The 17,185-nt window shown below is 38.3% G+C and overlaps 1 protein-coding gene across 2 annotated transcripts in view; it reads right to left on the reverse strand.

Annotated features, from left to right (window-relative positions):
• Window positions 1–17,185, reverse strand: part of SLC7A2 (solute carrier family 7 member 2) — a 50,448-nt gene that overhangs the window by 16,429 nt on the left and 16,834 nt on the right. The window contains exons 2-4 of one of the 2 annotated variants that reach the window (XM_071432287.1): window positions 10,533–10,605; window positions 7,060–7,121; window positions 741–1,131 (exon numbers count right to left, since the gene is read on the reverse strand). In XM_071432287.1, coding sequence (XP_071288388.1) covers window positions 741–1,116 — 376 coding nt within the window. In that variant the 5' untranslated portion in view covers window positions 1,117–1,131; window positions 7,060–7,121; window positions 10,533–10,605. Of the gene's footprint in view, window positions 1–740; window positions 1,132–7,059; window positions 7,122–10,532; window positions 10,606–17,185 lie in introns of those variants that run through there. The other variant, XM_071432288.1, reaches the window with a different exon arrangement.

A 17,185-nucleotide genomic window follows, 5' to 3' on the forward strand; every position in this document is an offset into this window, starting at 1 on the left:
TATTTGTATAACTCTCCTCTCAGGAAATACATTAATACAATACTGGGGAACATCAGTTTTGTAATGATTTGAATAACCATCCTGTAGGTACACATCTAAAGCTAGGCATCTTCAGACACAATATAATGGAAGTTCGGAACACATTCCTCGAGGAGAAATAACTCTTAAATCCAAAAATGCTATCTCTGCTGAAGCACTGAAATAGCTGTTTGACTATCAGCAACATAAGTATTTATTTTATTCAACTCTGGTCAACTTTGTATTTTATGGGATTACCTGATAGGACAGCACTTAATTAGCACAATGTAGCCAGTTAGTACTTCAACATCATGACTTTCCTGTAAGATACTATAGTGGAGTCCCTGTAAATGTCCTTGCTGTATATATAAAAAAAAAAAAAAGTTTATTGGTTTTACTGAAATTATTTTTGCTGACCAAAGATGGCAAATAAATCTTGTTTATTCTTGTGCATCATCACAGAATTGTCTGACACAATCTTCATACAAAGTATGTGGTTCATACGTCACACTGTTACAAAAATATCTTGCAAAAAACCTGATTGCAATGGTGATGCACAGAAGGAAATAACCTAATCAAATTATTTTGGTTATTTCATCTCAACAAGACTAAAAAGAAAGAGCAGCTAAGTGTAGAGACAGAAAAGAAAAAGAGCCCTAAGTCTGTATCTTTAATCTGCTGTCTCAGAAACCCCTGGGAGCGGTGTTTGTTCTTTAGCTTACCTATGATATAGGATAAAACCAGGTTCCAGCCAGTGATAAAGGCCCACAGTTCACCTACTGTAACGTAAGTGTACAAATACGCAGAACCAGTCTTGGGGACACGAGCGCCAAACTCGGCGTAGCAGAGACCTGCCATCACAGATGCGACGGCAGCAATGAAGAAAGAAACAATGATGCTAGGTCCAGAATCAGATTTGGCCACTTCTCCAGCAAGCACATAAACACCAGCACCAAGGGTACTCCCTACTCCCAGGGCTATCAGGTCCACTGTTGATAAGCATCGGCACAGCTTGGTGTCCTCGAGACTTTCGCCGCCAATGTTCTTCTTCCGCACCAGACACCGAATAAAGGACAGAGCCGTTCCACAGGGCAACATGGTGGATGTAGAGCTCTGAAATAAAGGAAATTATTCCAGAATGCAAAAGGTAGTGCAGACTCTGGCGAAAAACAATGGGAAAAAGTATTTGCATGAAGAACTTTAATCACATCTACTAACTAATATATTCACACTGTTTTGTGACATCAGATAAGATGGCAGGTGCTTTTTCCCCAGGATACAAATCAGGGATAAACTATTCCTAATTATATGTAGCACTTATGTCCCCAAGGAAGGAGATCCATTATCCTTCAGTTTATTACATTGCTGTAAAAAAGAAGAAATGGTTTGTAATTATCTGCTAATGGCCACTTCTTAACCACTTCTAAAACAGAAACAGACTATTATCTCGTATATCATAGAGCCTTTTAAGATAAGGATCAACAACATAAATAAGGTGTTTTGGGATCTAAGACGAAGACTATAAACAGCAAAAGTTTAAAATACATTATTCTGAGAGCACCAATTCAATATCCTTTTGTCTTCAAATACATAGCTTTTGCATTTAGAATTTGCTTCAGTAAGAACTGCTTGGAAGCAGATTAAAATAGTGTTTCTACTCTCTCACATACCAGTGAAGTTTCTCAGATCTGATTATCCTTACAAGAAATCTTCCACACCTCTGCCCAACAATCATCTAACGAAACCTGATGGGCTAACCGTTCATCCCATGCCAGCTGCAGTTCTTCAATATTCTCAGTGCCCGTCACAGTGGGGGGATGTGATCAGCTCTAGCGCACAAGCTCGAACTCTGTGACCAACCCGGTCCTGGAGGCCAGCAGGTGGGCAGTGCCTCTCTGGCTTGTGATATGGGTGCCTGCTAGGAGCAGCAGTGATCCAGCTTCCCAACTAAAACAAATGGTCACTGAGGGTCCAAAGCATTTGCTTAGGAGGGATGCCACGGGCATCCCATAGAAAATAATATTTTAAAGAGGCAATACTAATGTACAAGTTCTATCTTCATGTATTTGTTTGAATTGTATCGTTGATGGCTAAGACCTTGGTATGACCATCTGTCATCTTCCCAAACTGATGTTTGTCTTTGCAACTCATACCAGAAATATCTATACTCTGCTCGTGATTTGTTAAGTGGAACGCTCCTGGGAACTGAAAATCTATTTAATTTAGACAAAGATATTCTGCTGGTTTATTTCTTCCTCGTCTGTATCAGTTTCCTAGAACAGTAAAGGACATTTCTACTCACACTAGCTCAATCCAGTAACAGCGAGGATTTCGTATGAAGATGGATAGCTCAATTAACAGTGCTTGATCCTAAAACAGAGAGTCAGAAGCAGAGAGTACCAGGAACTCTGCCATCTCTATAAAAGATTGCTTGGGGAAAAAAAATCACCAGAGAAAGAACATTTTCACCGTCTATGTGTAATAGCTCCCCAAGAACATTCAAACATGCCACTCCTGCCTTCAAAGAGCACCCTTAGAAAAAAGGTCTCTATTCCCTTTTAAGTAAAGGGAATTTGACAAAGGGTAGTGAATGGAATTGAATAGCTGTGGATAGTGATGCTTAATCCCCTTAGAAAAGTGATAGGTGGTCCAGGACAGTGGGAGGAGGCAGACAGGCACGTTTCCAAAGCTCTGCTGCAATCAGGCAGTCCTTTCATCACACCAGAGACAAGAATCTGCCCATGGTACGCAGACTCACCCACTATGAAAACCTCACCAGTTACAGAACTCCAATGATATTCATGTCAGCCAACATCCACATCTTCTAAGGGAATTAGCATTGAACTGTTCAGGCAAAATTCCCTGCTGTGTCTCCTGAGCTCTTCAGGGAGAGCAGCCTTTCTTTGGGCCTGAGGCTGAGGCACTCCACTCCCACAGAGCCAGGTTTATTTCTCCTGGGCTGTACTTGGACAAATATTCTGAGGCCACTCTTGTGACTCCATGCCCTTCACCTTAGCAATTTCAATGTTGCAGAAACATAGCATTTTTTAAGGAATTATTTCTCCCTCCCCACTAGATAATATTTAATTTTGTAAGTCATTAACATGAAGAAATATTCTGGCAGATCTTGTTCTCAGACCACTAAGGAATTTGTTGTTATTCAAATGGCATTTCAGCTTGTTTTGCTTCTCTGCCATTTGGGACAAGAAGTCCTGAAAATTGTACAGCCATTTACTGCAGTGGCCAGTGGCCAGTAAGTGATATTATATTATGGTTATCTCTGCTATTATATGCTAATACCTCTGGATATTATGCTTTTCTCTGCTGAGAAGGAATCTCTATGGCAAAATAGGAGGAGTTTTTCTGCTTCTGATTTCTGCTTCTTGGGGAAAGGAAGGAGGCTAGTTCTTGCTAGTCACAAGCCAGTAAAGACACCTCATCTGACAGAAAGATCAGCCTTTCTTCTTCAGCCTTTAGAAACTGGAGTACAAACAAAGACAAAGTTCAGTATACAAACTTTGTGTCAGTAGAGGAAAAAAAAACACCTTGTGCATGGCAAACTTCTCTTTCTAAGTATATCCATCCTAACATGGATTTAACAAACACATGTCCTTTTACAACAACCGGTGGAATCCAGCACATCTTCCACAGTTTCCTACACTTAGTATGCCTAAATTCATAGCAAAAAATGCCTGAACCCTGCTTCACAACTTCTGTTGCTGTGTGCCAAGACCAGCACTGTACCTCAGACATGGCCCTCTTTCAGATTTGGCTGAGACATTCCAAGACTTCATACTTGATAAGACAGTGCAGCAGGAAGAACTGATGAATATCTTACAAAGATATTTGGTTTCACACAGGACCAAATGACATAGCTACAAGGAGACAAGTGTCCTCAGAAATAACTGACAAGTGTAATGTTTTTCTGAGGTGTCTCTTGTAAAGCAGATCCTTTAATGCATTACTCCTGCAAGAGAACAGCCTGAGCAATGGCTCGCTGCTGATGTGTGCTGACTCACAAGCAGTTTATCAGAACACTGAGGCAGAGACATCTCATGCTAAAATACAAACCTACAGGAGCAAAGAAGGTAACAGCTGGGTGTGCCTTTTGGTGGCAGCATTGTCCTAGACAAGCTTATACTGACTGCCACCACACACTCTTCTTATATGGGGTCTTATTCCTGCAGACCTACAGAGCTTTCTGAGTTGGACAAATAGCACTTTTCTTCTCTGCTGATCTTTATGGCAGAGAGAAAAATGAACTAGGGTAAATGAGCATATTAAAAATTATCTCTCCTACTTTTTGACTAGCAGGTTTCAGTATTTTCCTATCTGCTCCTTGATTCTTCCTCCTTTCCCTGCTGCAGCCTCACTGTGCCTCATCCTAGCACACAACTGTGGGCTCTGCTTCATCTTGGCCTCTACTGATGTAAGCTCTGCCAGTGCTGGCCTGGGCCCCTGCTAAATGTGCTGCACATTCAGTGCACTGGCTCTGCTCTGAGCCTTCCTGGGAAGGCACATTTGACAGCTTGGGAAAGGGGGTTTTTGATAACTACACTGGGTCATCAATCAAGGAGGAAGTGAGTGCTTCTGAGGCATCTCTGGTGCACCTGTCCTACATTTCTTGGAGCAGAGTTGGATACCTGCCTGCCTTTGAACAGCAATGTTAGGCATGTAGGCTGCTAGGACCACCAGTCAGGGTGGGCTGTGCTGTTCATGCAGTTTAAACAGAAAAAATATTGAATCCTCACCTTATACAGAGTTTAAAAATAGGCAATGAGTGATAAGAAATCACAAAGGAAAAACCCCTTGAGCTCACCAACAGTATTCTAATTCTCACTAACAGTTATTTCTAATTAAAGTGTGGAGACGACCTGATTAGTGTCTCATGCAATCCAAACTGCGCTAGGCTCCTCTTTGAAGTCTGCTTTGCAGAGAGCGCTGCGCCACAAGCACAGCAAGTTTCACTTTGTTACACTTCACAGAGCGGTGAAGTCTGTTTGTTACTGACGCTGGCATGCTCCTGCTGCTGCACACAGCCGAGATGGCAGCTCTTTGGCTCCCATCTGCTGGGTCACCAGCTCCTGAAGGCTCTTTGGACCAAGTTTTAATTTAGCTACGGGTTACGCTATAAACACCAAATACACCTCCAACAGCCCTTCAAAAAAGGCAAGGCTCAATTCAACTGCCTTAGCCTTGAGGACCAATGACCAGTCGTTATGGAAACCTTCTTCTTCCTTGAAGGAATTCCTAGAGAAAACTGCTAAACTATCCACACTACAGATTAGTTTGACCCCTTCAACCACCTTCAGCAAAGATGCAGCAAGGAGGAGAGTAGGACATAATTTAGACAGGAAAGGAACTTGACAGATTTATCTAACAGAGAGAGGATAAAACAAAACAAAACTTTCTTATGTCTAGTGGACTTTCATAGTATTTGTCAGAGTACCTGAATAAGCAGGTATTTCTCCAAACCCTTTTGTTCTTTATTGTCTTGGGTAATTTTTTTTCTCTACAGTATATGCTGATAAAATCATCTTAATTTGAGCCTCTCCTGGTCAATTGTAAACCAGGTAATTTTAATGCTTGTCCGCTACACATCTGAATGCCAGTCCAAGAAGATGAGTTCAGCCTTACAATTCATATCAGCTCTTTGTTCAGGTGGATGATCAGGAACATTTAATCATCATCTGTTGTCAGCCCTCTTCTGTCAGGAAATGTTTGGTGTCAAAAAATGTGTAACTAAAAACACAAGGGACAAAGTCTCTACCTGAAAAGATTATATTAATATTTAAACCTGCTTTGACTGCTCCAAAGTCATACAAAATTTACCATTTCTGCAAAGTATTTTTCATGTAAAAAATAATCTGATCTAACCTCCTATTCCACAGAAAAATCAAAAAATATTTGGATATTGGAGCAAAAAAGGTAACTTCCATCATGTGCCAATAATTTTATTTCCATTAAAATAAAATTTTAATTTGATTGTCTCATACATGGTTTAAGTTAGTACACGTTAAACCCAAGCTACACATGGGAAAATCCAAAGTTTTGCTGCAGTTGCCACTCAACTTTTCCCATAAATTTTTCCATTAAAAATTTTAATAAAAAAACCATAAAAATTGCATATGGAAAGCAAATGTTATAGAGCAATATGAAACCTCTGAAAGTTTTAGTAATGTTGAGATTTATGTCTAATGATTTTTGAAGCCAAAATAAAATAAGGATGTTTTACTCAAAACTATTCTGTTGAGCTAGTATTATATAATATACTATTAATTTTAGATGCAGTAGTTAAACATGTTAAACAGCATACTAATTAAGGATAAAATACTCCAATAAGTTTGTAACATATAGAAAATGGGAAAATATAAATATATACTGCTTAATACAGATTAATTTAGCATATTTTTTCAGCCTAATTTCTCCTAAAAAACCTGTAAAAGTTTATGCATTTTTTCCTATTAAGTACATGTAGCATTATTCAAAATTGCAGTACTACATTTATTAGGTCTTGTGCAATAATATATGAAAGTAAGGTCTTGTGAAATAATGCAAGTAAAAGAATACAGAGATGAAGCAAAACTAGGTATAATCTATGATTTGTGTGTGTGTACACACATGCACAGGCAATACGTTATTTTACTGCAAGTGTCCTAAAAATTCATGTGGTGCTCAAGCCTTTGACAAAACTCCTAACGGCTTGAAATATTTAAAGTATCGTATTTCAATAATAAACCATAAAATTGGAAAGCAGCACCTGTAACAGAAATATAAGATGCATAAAAGGGAAAAGCAAAGCGAGTTTTATCATTCAAAAAGCAGAATCACCTTCTAGGCAGACTGGGAAGAAAAATATAACTGCATCTTCTATATATAAACACAGAATCTTTACCAAAGACAGAATAATGCTGTAATGTAAACAAACTGCATACCACAGCTCTTGCTACTCAAACAGCACATAAGTTAAAGGCAAGGTTCCCTAAGATAACCTAGGCTGCTCTCAGGTTGCTTCTTTCAGCAGTAAACTTCATTACTAACCTGATTCAGAGCAACTTCTGCTGGGCAAACTTCTGCTCTTCCTACTCAGTCCCGAACTCCTGCTGTCATAAATAGAAGAGTAATGAGTTAAGGTGATTTTATTAAAAGACTTGCTTTAAAAGCCAGCTGCAGACCGTGTGGGAGCCCTCAGAGTGGGTGGGGAGGCTTGGCTGCCCAGGTGATTGGAGGGCTGCTCGCTGGCTAGCTATTTGCCAGCGAGGCAGGGAGGGAAGGAGGGAATCTCGCTGGCGTTCAGATAAATCCTATCCACTCTTCACGTTTTCAGTGCACAAAACCCAACTAGAATGCCATTCCCTGCATTTAAAATGCCTATGTCAGGGAAACTAGTTACACATCCTGAAGGAAATACATGGGGAAATCCCACTGTAATACTCTTCCATTGCCCTTGTGAAAAGCAAACTGGTTTTGAAGCATATTGAAAGATGCTTTGCGATGTTTTGAGACCTGAGTACATTTTAGAATAATGTATGTAATTTTGAAAGTATTGCTGTGGCTAGAAGGAACACAGAAGGCAGTATATTTACAGAAATGGGTTAGAGCCCATTCTGTTGAACTGGGGTAGATGTACCATAGATGATCTTCTCTTTTATATGGCTTGAAATTAAAAATGCTGAAGACTGGACTTGGAACAAGTCAAACATTCCCGTGACACAACCAATAAATAAATCTGAATTTCTTAAAAATTAGCTTCCAGAATAAACTAAACCCCAATGTATAATTTACAGCTCTATTTTTATTACTTCCAATGGCAGACAACCCCAATCTAAACATGTAGTAGTATTTCCAGCCAGTATTGTTCACATCATATTGTTTCCTTCTAAACACTCATGTTTCAATCACTTTATTTTTGTTCAGCCAACATAACATAAACCTTGCAGAGAAAAGTGCTATGCTTCTCATCATTAAAAGATCTTTCCTAGGAAAATAGGTAGAAAATCACATTGTGTAGCAGCCAGCTGCAACTTTCTCTCAGCTTTTACTTTTCCTTTAGTGTAAAGTCTGCCAATGCTCCAGAAGCAGAGCATTTATTGCTTTATGAACAGCCCGACTTCCTGCAGCCACACAGAAGGGAAGAATTCAAGCTTTCCTCAACTCATCCAAGGAGAAATGCATCCAAGAAAGTTTGCTTCACAAGGATGGGATGTGTTTCAAGACCAGGAGTCCAGCTTACATTACCCAAGCCAATTATCTTCTGACAGGCAAAAACATATGAAGAGAAAAGGTCTTTTTTGCTGAAGGTCTGCTGATGACCATGCTAATGCTTCTTCTCATGTTGACCTCATCCTTGTTAAAGATGAACTTTATCTCTTTCACAGTTAATACACAGTCAGAAGATAGAACAAGAAGTTATGCTACAGGTTAGGTTTCTTGTGCAGAAATGCATGACAATCACTTTTAAGGAACATCACTCTGACCTGTGACAACATCTAGGCAATATCTTTTTTTTATCAAACTAGCACTCTCTAACGAGTCCATGACTGACTCAAGAATTAGTCAGATGGTTTTTGAATGTCTCCAGTGAAGAAAACTCTGAATCTCTCTGAGCAATCTCTGACAGTGCTCTGGTCACCTGCACAGTAAAGAATTTCTTCCTCGTATTTAGCCAACTTCCTGTGCATCGTTTTTTGCCCTTTGCCTCTTATCTTTGCCTCTTATATTTTTGCCCTTTGCTGCTTATCTCCTATCTGTGATAACAATTCATCCCTGGTAGCACCACCACACTTACGGATCATTACAATGACAGGACTGGGCTGCTTTGGTTTATCTAACTTTCTAAAACTTAATCCTGAGAACAGTAGCACACAGAAGCTAAAGGCACTCAAACCTAGGCCCCTCCTGACTCGCAGTCAAGAGGCAGAGAGCACTCTGGCTGTGAAATAAAGTGGTTTACTTTATTTCTGGTTTACTTTTTTTATCTGTGCCACCTCGACCTAGAGCACTGGGGGTAGATCAGTACATCCCCATTACGCAGTGTTTGGATCAAAGGTCCCATGGACAGACACTCAGGCATAGTTTTGGGTGTGTTTTCAGTAACACATGCTTAAAACTAACATGTTGCCACCCGGGAAAGGTCATTTTTGTAGATTCAGCTGAGAGGTGTATCTGTGTGGCTGAGGGTGTGTGACAAAGCAGCATGAGAGAGATGATCATAAAGGGCTGGGTCTAGTGGGGATCAGTGAAGGATGCTCATCAGACGTGCTGCTCTTTGGGCAAGACTGAGCAGACAGTGATGTCTGGAGGCAGCTTCCTGTGTAGTATACCCAGCTTCTCTATCAGAGGAGATTGCTGTTTCTCTCCAGGAAAGAGCTGTGGTAGATCCACTTTGTGGCTCCCAGTTTCCTTCCAGTTACAAATCCAGCTGTGTTTGGACCAACAACATTAAGTTCTGACTTTAGAGACTTTTCTGCTCCTTAGAAACTACATCACTTGGATGAATCTAAACAGCCTCATCCAAGAGGTCTCTGCTTTACGTACCCCAAGGACTTTTGTAGCACATTCTTTGCATTAAAAAGTTGATCAGGAATTCTCTTCCTGCCAGGAAGCAGTTGGCCACATTAGAGGGAATTATCTGAAGGACAAAACTATTTTATTTTATTTTCCTATGAAAGTCTCCTTTTAAGACTTTTCATTAGAGTATATTTTTATACAGTTACACAGAAATTCACGCTTGGGGGATTTTAATTTTACAAAAAAAACCCCAAACAAATAATTTTGAAAGTCTTGCACAAACTGAAACTGAGTTCTCAGATGCCCAAGTGACAAAGTGATTAAAAGCTGCTCTGTTGTTGATTCTGACTTGTCTCACAGGCACAGCCTCACAGCTAGGGGCTGTGGAGTTTTACATAACCAGAAGTGCTAACTGCGCACACGCATATCCATGTGCTTGCCCATGTAACTCGCCAAAGTTAAACATGAACAAAAGTGCTTGCAGGCCCAGGCCTTAGTGAACCATGGCAATCTCTCCACTTTGCAACCAACTGTAACAAACTCAACTTTTGTCATGCGCAATGAAAAAGAAACACAACGTGTTTTGTACACTTTGTGCAGCTCTGATGGGTTATGAGAAGATGTACTGGTATTCAGAAGAGGATTCATCAAGTAGCCACAAAGAATCTTTTCAAGATAAAGTAATTACATTTTAGTGGTTCTGACTTGTGGTTCTGAAAATAAAAATCCAGTGCAATCTGTGTGCTAATCTACACAAGATGATCATAAACATTCAAGAGAGAAAAAAATCTTTATAAAGCTCAACAGTAGTGTAGGCTGTCTCTATAACATTATGACAGGATCATTTCTAAAGAGAAGAAATTACAATTCAACACTTTTTAAAGGACTTCCTATTTATTAAAATAAAAATATGTTTATTTTAGATTGCTTCTCATGGTTTAAGCAAATTACTGAAACTAGTTCCTACAAAATATTGTACAGATTAATATAAAATTATCACTTACCAAGTCCCTCAACTTTTCTTTAATAATTCTTTTTTCAGTTCATACTTAGGAAAATACATCAAATCCTGAATTTCTGGAAAAGAAATTTATAAAAAATAAATACATACTACTAGACTAATCCAGGCAGGAAGAATAAACCTGAAATCCTGCATAATTTCATATGTAGCAGGAAGAAGGGCTACATTAGCACAAATTCCAGTTATTTTTTTAATCCAGGAATGAGTCATTTAACCTAATATTGAGCATGTCCCGAACAGCTACTAACTGCCATTTGCTGAATTCCAAATATTCCCAGAGGTCTAAAGGAAATTTTTGTAGTGTTGACTCACAGTGCTGTCCCTTAAGTCTAAAATCAGATTTTTCGAGAAGGAAAGTAACTATTTAAAGCCATACTTTCTATAAAAAAAATCCACACAGCCTTCTTTGACCTTGCTTGCAGGATAAATATAGATAGGAAATTTAGATTAAAAAGTTTGTAATATATATAAAGAAAAACCAAGAAAATCACATTTAAAACTAGGACTTGATCTGTAATTGAAAATAAACTATGATGCTATGTCTTGCCAAAACTGAAATGATTCTGTTTGCGTCTCCCTGGACACCTGGGAAAGGTGTGTCAGATGCAGCTCCACATTGCAGCTTGCACAGGAGCAGGAGAAGGCACCCCCAGCCAGCTGAAGCATGAGCACACTTCTCCCTCAGAAGCAGGAGGTTACAAATGGGCTTTCAGTAAGAGCAAGGACAAAGATCTAACAGAAAACAAACTATTAAGGCATGGTTGATTTTTTGCAGTGTAAGCTATTGGGTAACATCTTACTCTGCTTTTTTTTTATAAGCCTATTAGAAATTACAACATATTGGACTGAAGCAAACGTTAAAAGAAAAAAAGTATTCAATTTCTGACAACAGTCCATGTTTGAGCCAAACGTGGGATTGCACATCTAAAGGCCACTTAGGTTGGTAACTAGGCACATTTCATAGAAATCATCCCAGCCTATGTAAATTCAACTAACATTTAAAAGTAGTACTTAATGTCAAAAAAGACAAAATACCAAACTTTTTTACCCAAATAATGAGGCTCTGGCTTATTAATTATTAAAAGTTGTATTGTCATGTACAGAGATAACAGTTTTTTTAGTTGTTTTAATGTGCTTCATTATGCTTTTCAAGATCACCCTGTTCTAGTTATCACTTTCATCACTACCTGAATTAACCAATCCTTCTATAATATAGGACTTCCTTTGACCTACTGTTTTTCACCCCAGCCAATCAATCTCTTTCCTCAGTTTACTTGGATGTTCTATTGCTGGAATATTGATGAGTGGTTTCGTTCATTTGTTTGTTTTTTCAGGAGATTTTTTTGTTGTTGTTGTTGGTTTGTTTGGTGTTTTTTTCTGGTTTTGTTTTTATTTTTCTTTAAAAATTTTTCAACTGGAAAGGCTAAAAATTATCATTTTCCCTGTATCAAAACGGGAAATCTTTCCAGTTACTATCTTAAATGAACATTTTTTTCTATAAAAAACAGTTTCATCCAGAAAATTTCTATTAACTCCATTCCTACTTAACAATCACTTTCCCTTCTGGAAAATGATAAGAAGGTTGCTTTTTTCACTTACTCTTTTTAATCAGTAACAGAGCTTTACCTTTCACCCCATGGTTACCAAGTTTTCAGTAACAGCCTCTTGTGTAAGACACAAGCAAAAGCCTCTCAGAAAGTTAAATCAGATCAATTCCCTGTATTCTGTTCTGTTGAAAACCTGAAAGAATCAAAAAATAACACTCTGAAAAATTAATAGAGATGTATTTACAAATACAGTCCTGGAATATTTTTTGCAGTGACGTTAGGAAAGATACACAATGACTGCAGGATCAAATTTTAAGTCCCAAACATTTCCCTGATGAAAATTTTACTGATTTGCACAAAAGCTGATGAATCTCTAGAAGGGACTTAGACACTGGTTTTGAAGTAGAAATAGTGAGATTCCTTTCACTTGCATAAAATCCTGAGGTGGCTTCTGGAATGTCTATAAAGTCTGTATTTTTAAAATGGCTTTGCCTGTGTGCTCCTGGGCACTTCCAGAGGGGAGTTGTAAAGCCAAAAAACAGCCTGGTTTCATGGTGCAAGAGTGGAGATTAAGCAAAGAACTCATGATTCAGCTCATTTCTCTCTCCTCCCTTCCCAACCTCAGCTGGCTGGTTTCATGGCTTAGGCAGCACCAGCTCCAGGGGTTCCTACTCTGCTGGGGTTGTCCACTCCCAGCCCTCTCAGCCCATCTGACCAGGCAGCATACACTAATGGGCTCCAGTGGGTCTCTTTGTTTTAAAGGGCAATGCAATTAATATTCTGTGCTCAGTCACTGAAAACCCTTTAAAGTAACTCAATTTCATATGCATTAAAAAGTGGCCTTTCTCCCTATTTTCTGTGGGGGCCAAGAAAGGAACAAGAGTGAGTGGAGAAGAAAGAAAAGCTGAATATATATAATTTAAGACTAAAAGAAATCACAGAAATAGCCTCACTTATAAAAATATCATGGAGCAGAGGAAGGAAGGGAATTCCTATTACACATCTTGTTTCTGTATGAGTTTTTAAGGCACATGGAGAAGATGCCATCTCAAATAGTTTACAAAAACCCCAAAAAAATCTAGGTCTGATCAAGGTGGCACAACTTTCTCATAATGCAATGTCTAAAATGAAGCATGGTTATTATTATTATTATTATTATTATTATTATTATTATTGGCTAAGAGTTCAAAAACAAGAGTTTTTGAAACTTAAGTTTGCTTGCTTTTGCTTATAGAAATCCAAGATTTAGATGCACATTATTTATATTCCATATTTCTTTTATCTTAAGCCAAAGGCAGTAAGAATCAATTTAAGATATTCTTGCATAAAAGTTTTGAAAAATCTCCTTTGAAACCAAATATTACTATGGAATAATGGCTAAGTATTTAAATTAGGATTCTTCACCGCATCTGTACTGGACTTTAAATATTAAATCAGAGTTTGCTTCCATTCTGTGTGAAAATGGAACTGTGATATGCCAGCACCACTGCCACACATCAGACATAACATGTCTGCTAAGTGAACTGCTGTGATTTATTTTAGGTTTATACATCAGAACAGTACAAAACAACATAAACATAAAGGGTTACTTCACACGATATAAATAAACTGCATCTGCAATGCTTAATCCCAGAAGCATTAAACAGCATTCTGTGGTCCGACATTACTGCTGTTAAAACCATCCCCGGATTCCTCGCAGGTACTTTCTGCACCCTGAAAAATCAAACACTACTTATTTCAAATATGAAATCTCCAGAACAGTAAGTCCCTGCAAAGTCATTAGAGCAATCCTGTTGCAGAGCACTACCCTTTGACATTAAATGTGGCTGCTCTAGACAGACATTCTCAATATATACTGTACATATCAAGATCACATAAATCCAGACATCTAACATGATTTATAACTGAGAAAACTAATGCCAGAGCGTTCCCTTTTCATTCTTGGCTTTAAATAGCACCACTACATTTAATGCCTCAGGAACAGAGTTGGACGACAATTACAACCTTCAACTGGGTAATATTTTGGAAAGACTTTCAAATTTCTCAGTATTTTTTAAGTAAGTCAATAGACAGCTTGACTGCACGTAACATCTCACAAGTAGAACATGACTAAGACTTCAAAACACAGCAGAAGCCAGTACTGACTTCAACAGTTGCCCACTGTGATCTTGCTGACAGATTTCCAGGGCCGTTAGCAATAGGTACAGCAAGTGACCCTAACCAGGCTTTCCAGAGAGCCTGAACAGGCTGCAGAGCTCCATGATGCAACATAACAGAGCATACCTTCTACATCTTCTGAGGGTACATCAAAAACCCTCTGTGAACTTCCATTAAGAAAGAAGTATCTATTGTATTTTGATCAAATTACAGCTATGCATGATACTTGCATAATTGTGATGAAGACGTGCTTTCAGATCCATGCAGATTTTACATAACCTATGAAGACCAAAACATTGGCAAGTCTGCCTGAAGAAACCAGACCTCTTGGAATAAATCCAGGTTCAGCAATAACAGGAGAATCATTTCAGCAGAGCCTTGAGGAAGGACAAGCACTGGTTCATAAAGCAATGAGTGTTCTGTAAATAATAAATAATATACAGAATAACATAAACATTTGAGAGAAAATCCAACTCAGGTGTTCATGTGTGTTTCTGTACTCCCAGCCAGCCAGCACAATAGTTTTTTACTTGGAACTTTATCTTCAATATAAATCATCTGGAGGTATTGAAAAAGCAAACAGTTTAGCAGTTTCACAGTTTTATCAAGAGGCAGTTCTGCTTATAAAAATCAAAAGTCATTTGAACATTAAATTGCATTTACTCTACTAGTTACTTCACTGACTACCAAATAGCCCAGAGGAACAAACCACATGAATTGGTTGTCCACAGTAATCTACTTGCAGTACTAACTGATGACGCACCAGTTAAATACTAGCAAATGTGTTTGCAGGGTCACATGTGACAATTTGTGTCACATAGCAAATAGAAGTTGTTGGGACAGCCATTACTTCTCCCACAGGAAGATCAGGTGAAATACAGCTTTCCAATTTTATTTTGTTAAGGCAACAGAAGGTCCCATAAACGTATAACTATTTATTCTATCTTCAGCAAACACAAAGCGCCTCAAAAATCATTCTATACCACTCCTCCCCTCAGTCACTTTCTTCCTTTGCCACATCCAATGATCCTGAATGGCATGAGCAACGTCAGACTGAAAAGGTCAGGGGAAATCACACAGATCATTCCCTCAAACATCCTCTTTTAACTGAGATGTACTGAACATAGGCAATATAGAACATCAAGCCCACTTAGTTACCAACTTGTAACTCATATTTGCTCTTCAATTCTATGTACACATATTTCTTCTTTTCTTATCTTTTACTTATTTAAGTGAAACGAGGTATTTCTCCCCTTATTTATTGCTAAATCAATCACTTCTTCTAAGTCAATACAAAAATTAACCTCATCCTCAGCCACCCTGTGAATAAGTCATGGGGAAAATCCCGTAGAACACTAGATCCTAATACAGATAAATATATTTGCCTAAAAAAACCCACTCCAAATGCACAAGTCAGGCCCTCAAAAGTCCAAACACTGCAATAAGTAGAGTAGCTGTCACCAAGGAGATATCCTTCCGCGTATGTTGTGTATATGTGGCTTTATGTGTATTCATGAGTGCAGACTACATTATTTTCCAGTTCTTACTATGCAAAAAGATACTTTTATTATGGCTGGATCACAATTTTGGAGTAAAAGTGTTCTGCTTGCTCACTTCTCATGAGCTCTGGAAGCAACGACAGCAAATTCAGTTCTGGCTACCTGTGTGAGCAGAGGTGGGGTCTGGCCACAACCCATTCCTTACCTGCCCCAGGAGAAAAAGGAGGCCAGGACAGAGTCACTGTCTCAAGGGCCAAACCCAAAGAACAAGCTGCCAGTTGAAATGCAATGGTCTAGGAAATCACAGGCAGGAAAAATGAGACATCTAATTCAGCAGCTGCTTGCAAAAAGCTTCGGATATCACGTATCTTGTTTCATAGAGAAATTAGAATACAACCCCAAAGAGGTAAAATACTGAATGGAAAATGTCACAGAAATTAATTCTGATTTCAAACTGCCACCACTTCCCTTACTAGTACTAGATGGAATATTTCAGCAACCTACTGATTTTTATTGAACCTGATCACTGGTAAGTACCACCTGTAAATGATACATATTTTCATAGTGGAAAAAAAAAATTGGCATGAAGTGTAAGTACATATTCCTCATGGAAATTATAAAAACATGAATCTTTAATTTTTATACACCAGGAACAGATACTCAGAAATTAATTTTGTTACTTACAATTATTATAATCAATGTCAAACCATTCATGCCTAATCTAAAAAAATTTTTAGTTAGTTTCAATGATAATCAACAGAGGAATACCTTGGCTAAGACTCTTTCTCACCTATGCATTCCTTTATTTGCCTTCAGAAAATGCCACTTTGGCATGCATTTGTCCAACTATTGCTCTTTATTTCTGTCCCTAGAATCTTAGCCAGCAATGCACATGCATATCTCACGCATCTCAATTTCCAGCAGCTGAAGAGGCTTAAGAAGAACCAAATGTACCCTGTGATCAGACTCCCATAACTTCCAGCTACTTTCTTTTATTTCCATGCATTTTTGACCTTTTTCCACATTTCACATACATACTAGGTTCAAATTTTCATTATTTTCTGCCTACTTCAATCATGATTCATCAGACAGGAAAATACTAAGTTACAGTAATTGCTCCACTACGAAAATATTCTTGAAAATGCTTTAAGTTGCTTCTAGTTATATAGTAAGAATTGTTTGTTTTGGCTCAAAAAGAACCCCTAACGTAATTCTAATGCCTAGAAGAAAAACAGTTTAGAAATACTTTGATGATAACAGAAGGAAAACCACTGCTACTCTTCAGCATTTTTCCACTGAAATCTAAAAATAATAAGTCGAAAGACTAAAATACCTCCAGTTTTGCAAATGTTATGTAGCCTTCTCAAACAAACCATCTAGAGTTCAGCATCTGTTATTGAACTACCTAAAACATTATCCATCAATTTTTTTGG

The sequence above is a fragment of the Agelaius tricolor genome, unplaced genomic scaffold, assembly GCF_023055355.1.
Source record: "Agelaius tricolor isolate 1412-34295 unplaced genomic scaffold, bAgeTri1.0.p SCAF_8, whole genome shotgun sequence".
Taxonomy (NCBI): domain Eukaryota; kingdom Metazoa; phylum Chordata; class Aves; order Passeriformes; family Icteridae; genus Agelaius; species Agelaius tricolor.